The sequence below is a fragment of the Microtus ochrogaster genome, chromosome 10 (assembly GCF_000317375.1).
Source record: "Microtus ochrogaster isolate Prairie Vole_2 chromosome 10, MicOch1.0, whole genome shotgun sequence".
In the NCBI taxonomy this organism is placed as follows: Eukaryota; Metazoa; Chordata; class Mammalia; order Rodentia; family Cricetidae; genus Microtus; species Microtus ochrogaster.
This window is the reverse complement of record NC_022016.1, coordinates 76,989,233-76,995,706: the sequence shown is the minus strand read 5'-3', so window position 1 is coordinate 76,995,706 and position 6,474 is coordinate 76,989,233. Positions and strand designations below refer to the sequence as shown.

At 40.7% G+C, this 6,474-nt stretch overlaps 1 protein-coding gene across 2 annotated transcripts; it reads left to right on the top strand.

Moving 5' to 3' along the window:
• The first annotated feature begins 298 nt into the window (after positions 1–298).
• On the top strand, positions 299–5,210 carry Cdkn2c (cyclin dependent kinase inhibitor 2C). Of its 2 annotated transcripts, XM_005353580.3 has the most exons (3): positions 299–535; positions 976–1,115; positions 4,460–5,210. In XM_005353580.3, the coding sequence occupies exons 2-3, from the start codon at positions 987–989 to the stop codon at positions 4,835–4,837; spliced, it is 507 nt and encodes a 168-aa protein (XP_005353637.1). In that variant the 5' UTR covers positions 299–535; positions 976–986; the 3' UTR covers positions 4,838–5,210. The 2 variants fall into 2 exon arrangements, with proteins under 2 accessions (XP_005353637.1, XP_005353636.1); XM_005353579.3 differs by lacking the exon at positions 299–535 and having other exon boundaries at positions 616–1,115.
• The last annotated feature ends 1,264 nt before the right edge of the window (positions 5,211–6,474 follow it).

Below are 6,474 nucleotides of genomic sequence, written 5' to 3'. Positions count from 1 at the left end.
GCAGTGGAGAGCCTGAGCTAGCTCGGTCGTAGGCGGGAAGTTACTGGCGAGCTGGCCCTGTACAGCCGCGATGCTACGGCGAGCTGCCCCAGCGGCTGGAGCCCGGTAGAGGCGTCTCTCGTCGCCCTGCACTTTCTTCAGGCTGCCGGGAGCCCCGGGACCCGGCGGGACCGGCATGACGGGCTTGGCGGGGGTCTGCCGCGCGCCCACCAGCCTCCGGAGACCTGCGCCCTGCCCGGCTCCCACGGCCTCTGAGGCTCGGCAGCCCGGCGGTCGGGCTCCGGGGGCTCTTTTGAAGACGCCGAGCCCGCTGGGGGGTCGTTGAGACCCGAGAGTTGAGGGCCACGGAACTGCTGCTCCGGTCTGCCTTGGGAGATCATCTTTTAACCCCCCCAGCACGTCAGCATCCAGCCACCGCGGCGCTCTCCTAGCGAGCAGCACTCGGGACTACCCCCTTCACCGAGACGGATGGAAAGCGAGTCCTGCGGAGAACCTGTTCCTGAAGTTCTGCCTCAAGTCACCATCGTGAACAAGGGTGGGTTAATGCCTTTTCTTCTCTCCAATACTTTTTCTTCCGCAGTGTTTTCTGAGCTGACCTAGTCCCTTAAGTCTCCGTACATCCTCCTCACAGAGCTGTGAAGTTTAGGTACGTGACAGCTCTGCCTACATCTTACGTCCAGAATGCCTGTGTGTCTGTATGTGTCTCTGTTGAATCGCCAGAATCCTTCTTAGGGGTTAAGCTAAAAAGCTAGGAGAAGAGCCCCTCTCCAATGGGCTCAGTTTTGCTGAATAATCACGTGTGAATCGAGGGGCGGGCTTTTGGCAGGCCGACCTTACTAGTATTTACTACCAAGCTCTACTCCAGATTAACCATCCCAGTCCTTCTGTCAGCCTCCGATGCCACCATGCAGCCTGATTAAGAGCCAAGGAAAGGGGAAAAGGAGAAGCAACTAATCGTCTTTTCCCGATCGTCAGGACCCTAAAGAATGGCCGAGCCTTGGGGGAACGAGTTGGCGTCCGCAGCTGCCAGGGGGGACCTAGAGCAACTTACTAGTTTGTTGCAAAATAATGTAAACGTCAACGCTCAAAATGGATTTGGGAGAACTGCGCTGCAGGTTGGTATTCACAGAGGTGGGGAAAACAAGTTAATAAGGTTGCCTGGGTTTCTAAAGTGCCAACTTTCACGTTTCGAGGGGTACAGATCTTCACCGTTTTAAAACCTACTTGGTTGCCATATTTTATATCTTTAAGTGGATCCAACTCCCCAAAATGACGTACTTTGGAGAAACTCGTCATATCCAATAACATCCTCAATATGAAGAGAACCCTAGGTTTGGTCATAATTTTTGAAATGTTTTTGTGACATTGGAGATTTTAAAGTAGTCTTAGCGTCGAAATCTGTTTGTTTTGTGCTGTGTTGTTTTAGATAGCTCTTTAAACACATTATTATGGTGATTATTTAAAGTGAATACACAGCTAATAGTGGTTTTCACCTATTTTGTACCCAATAGTTGACTTTAAAGTTAATTTCCTTGACTACTAGGAAGTATGTTTTCCCTTCAGCTGCTTTATATCTTAACAAACGACCTTTCCTCCTCTGGAATGGGATAGCCTGGGCACCAGGACAGGATGTACCTTTCACAGTTAACATCATACCTACTGTTCAGGAGTGAGGAGAAATGAAAAGCTGAATTTTCTAATCAGAGCCGAGCAGTAGTGTTTTGATTATCCCCGTGGTCATGTAGTGCTATGCTCTAATTTTCAGTAATTAGATTTACAGGCAGCAACTGACACATGTTCAGCTGCCAAGGATGTACCTGATAATATTTTCCCCCCTCCAAATGTTGTCATATAACTTTGCTGAAAGGCTTAGAAACAAACAAACAAAAAATGGGACAGTGATCTCCAGGGGTTGCTTTCATTGTGTTCTGATGGTACTCCTGGGAGCTCTTCCTATCTTGAGCAGCTTTTGAAAACCCACTGGGGTAAAGGCAGCAGAGCTTTGTTTCTGTTTTAAAAATTAGAAATGTCAGTGTCAGGAGATGCCACAGTGGAAGCTCACGTGGGCTGTGTGCTTTAGATCAGAGTACAGCTGGCCTTGCAGAGTTTTCACTGTAGAGACAGCTTATGCAGAGATACTAAAACATTTATCTTGATTCAGGTAGATTAAATAAGGAAGAGTTTTGTTTTTGTTTCACCAACTAAGACTTGTGTTCTGGTTTGGTGATGGTAGCAATGCCATAAATTCCAGATCCTGAAAGGTTTGCTGTTGAAAATCGGAAGATTAGTGGTCAGTTTCACAACGTAAGAGCCACTTCATCCATGTTCAGAAGAGGACAGTACAGAATCTTTTACAAACAGGACAGTTGGACAATTAAGATAATTAAATGTTGACAAGCATCTAAAAATAACTATCCACTTATGTTTGTATTAACAAACTTAGATAATACCCTCTTATTATAGCTTAATATCAGTACAGATAATGAAGCATACACACACAAATATGAGTCTTTTTCAGTATACATAATCCTGACTCTGAAATCGTGTCATCAGAAAGAACTTTCTTCAGAAACATTAGAAATATTACTATCACTTTCTGCCAAGGATGACAAACTTTAACCTGTGATTATGTTTCTTACTCATCTGCAGAAGCCTTTTCCCTGCGCTGCTGTCTGCAGTCAGAATAATCACGGGCCTTCTTCTCGCACATCTGCTCTGAGAGATCTAAGGTCTCTATTTCTTGTTTTGCTCACCTTAACTCTTTAAATGTGACTAAGGCAAAAAATTAAATTAGACTGTATTAATTTGTAATAACCAGAAAATATATTTCAGGAGGGTTCTGGAAAAATAAATTTTGGGTTATTTTTCTACTTCCCTAAATGAAAAGGTGAAAGGGTTTTATTAAAGAGGAAATTTAATATCATGACAAAGTGTGTAATTTACACTTATAAAATATTCATTATAAGTATATTTTATTAATTTTCAATTCTTTAAAAACCTTTTAAAGATATTAAACCAACTTTGTACATATTTTCAAGGGTATTACTTTCTGACTCTAATAAATACTGAATGTCTAGTAAGTAGCTCACTTTTAATTATATAACTTGGATTTGTATGAATATACTTAAATATAACTGAAACTAGTTCAAATGCTGGAATTTTCTGGCGTGTTAATAAGAATAAAATGTTTCACAAGTAAATGATATATATATTATAGTCTCAAATGCTGTTATGCCTAATTTTTTCTGATGAGAGATCTGTAACAGCCATCTTCTAAAATAGAATACATTTAAACAACAGTAAGTAAGTCTATAACATAAGTTATTTTGTGCCTTGACAGAAAGTATTGATAGTATATTCTGGCTTTCAAAACACTGTTAGCTTACAAATAGCTCTTCTTAAATGTGATGAGTGCAAATGGAAATTCGGCAGGGTCACCAGTTGATCATTAAGTGACTCAGACCACAAGATAGGGCTGTCTGTTCCGACACACACACTAGATGTCTTACTTTTGCTTTTGCTCACTCGAATATCAGAAGGCTAGTTAGATCTTTGAGAATTTCTAGCTGATATGGTAGGATGGCTATTTTATTCTTTTCAAGATTGGTAGCCATGCAGCCATTTCCTCTCTAATAGAAGGCATACCATCAACTTAGTTTGAAGTAAACTGATATAATAAGCAACGGAGAACACAGTAGTTTAATTAATACCTTAATAACTCAGCAATATTCTATAATTTGAAATGAATTTGTAATTTGAAATGTAATTTGAAATGAATTCTAATCGTGGAATGTTTCTAGTAGCCGATATTTATAGTCTGTAAAGGAAAAAAAACCTCAATGCTTGAAAATTTCAAGCATTACCTATTTGGAAGAAACTTGTAAAACTAATCATTTAAGAAAATGTCAACTCTGAGATTCTAAAGGATCAGGTCTACACTAAATGACACTTATCTGGGCGTTTAAAGAAACCCAACATTATCTGTTTTCAGTAACTATTAGGAAATAAGTCTTCCCCATTTAATCTTCCAGAACCATACCCCAGGTTTGTTGTATGGGCATGAATGAGCAACTAGGAGTCTCCTTACTCAAATACCAAATTGCGTTTCTTTTAGGGAATTCAAGAGGAAAAAAAATAATAAAAAGACTACATAGGTTTTCGTGAATGATAAAGAACCAAATTAGTCATCACATTAGATAAAGAACCAAATTAGCCATCACATTTATTCATGTTGCAGAAATTCTGTTTATTGATCAATTTATCGCACCTCTGGGCTCATTTCGGATATTGCATCAATAAGATGAATTTTGGTAATTTTCTTCTATTTTTATACCCCCTGCTACACCCCCTTCAGATTCTGTGGTATGGATGTCAATCAGGATAGGGCAGATAGAGGTCTTTAAAGACTGCTGCAGCTCGATCCCTGGAGGGATTCTCCCATCTCTAACTTCTTTCCTAGGTTATGAAACTTGGAAATCCGGAGATTGCCAGGAGACTTCTACTCAGAGGTGCTAATCCCAATCTGAAAGACCGAACTGGCTTCGCTGTCATTCATGATGCAGCCAGAGCAGGTTTCCTGGACACTGTGCAGGCCCTGCTGGAGTTTCAGGCCGACGTTAACATAGAAGATAATGAAGGAAACCTGCCCCTGCACTTGGCTGCCAAAGAAGGCCACCTCCCTGTGGTGGAGTTCCTGGTGAAGCACACAGCCAGCAACGTGGGGCATCGGAATCATAAGGGGGACACCGCCTTCGACGTGGCCAGGTTCTATGGAAGAAATGAGGTCATTAACCTGATGGAGGCAAATGGGGTCGGGGGAGCCACAAATCTACAGTGAGTGCGGGGAGGCCTTTCCCACGCGGCCTTTACTTTGTCAGTTAGTTGGCTGTCCTGACTGGTTTACTATCATTGTTAAAATATAAGGTCTTGTTTTCTTTTTCTTATTTTGAGCAACTAGCTAAATCCTTTGAAATTGCCTAATTGGAAATCTCACTACAAGTTTATGAAATATTTAAACATCTTTTTCACTGTCAAAATTCTGATTTCTAACATGTAATTGCAAATAGCTACGCCTTTCTTCTGGATATTTTATCTGTGATTTTTTCTTTGTTTCCCTTTGCCAGTGTCAGCGCCCGACCTGTAGACCTTGTTTTAAACATTACTTGTCCTGATGCATCTTTGCCTAATTAAAGCACATCTTCAGAGAAGGACCACATTTTCCTGTGATTTTTTTTTTACTTCTTTATAACCTGCACACAACTTGCCACTTTGTAAGAAATGTGTTAAAAGTTCAGAATACTCTTAAGTCTTAACATTAGAAAAGAGCACAGTGGAAATCTAGTTATATTGTGGTCACAGTGACGTTATTCCTTTTTTCCTGCCCCATTCGCCCCCCCCTATTTTATTGACTAATTCCTCTTTTATTAGTATTTTGGCTTCAAAAAGGAATATGAACAGCATTTTTGAAGAACAGACTTGAAATTATTTGTGTGAATTCCTTGTAATGTCCAATCTTCCCTTTTTTCTCAAAATCAAGTCAACCAGCTGAAAGGGAGATTTCAGAAGTAGCTGTCTGAAAACAAACACCAGCTCTAAAAAGTCAGTGCTGAAAGCAACCACTGCGAAAGCGCTTCCCCTTGGATGGCTCTTTAATTGCTTAATGCATTTCTCAGACAAGTACACCAACCCAACACTGGCCTTTCCGCATGAGTTTCAAAATGCAAAACTACAGAATGTTTAAGTATTAAAATACAAATGTCGGTGTTCATGATGGGAGACTAAAAAAAACTCAGCCAGAAAAAAACCAAAAGGTATATAAAGACCATAACTCCCTAGAGTCTGCAGAGTGAACATGTGGGGACTTTGACCGTACTTCATAAGCAACTCCTCCGTATGGTACTTCATTTCTTTTTACATAGCCTTCTTTTCTAAATGGGTCTAAAATCTTTGGGGGGGGCATTTTAGCTTAGAAAAATAAACTGTTGGGGAAACTAAACATTTCAAATTTCCAAAAGGATCTTCTCCACATCTAGTAGTGATGCTGCCTTATTAGTTAAAGAGAGTCTCCAAAGGATTTGGGTGCGGTCACCCTTTATACATTTATAAATACTGTAGTCATGATTTGCCACACAAACAAAGATGTTTTATGTGAAAGTTCCCTCCTCTGCTTCATAAGCTCTCTGCCCTCAATTAAAAAAGAACAAAATACTTGAAGGTTTATTGAAGGGCACAGGCTCTGATGTCTGCCTCAGCAAGGACCGCCAGGGCTGCAGGCAAGTGGTTGTAAATAGCATATCTTCTGGTGGAGTAGTAAAGACTCTGGGATGAGAAGTATCAACATTTTCACTGTGGGGTTAAAATTTGCATTTCCTAAACTGAGTGCATAAGATTTTTACTCCTGCCTCGTTTAACTGCAGTTTTTCATGAGTTTCTTTTTATTTTCAGTGGCAGGGTGAGATTGAACTTGGAAAGTTT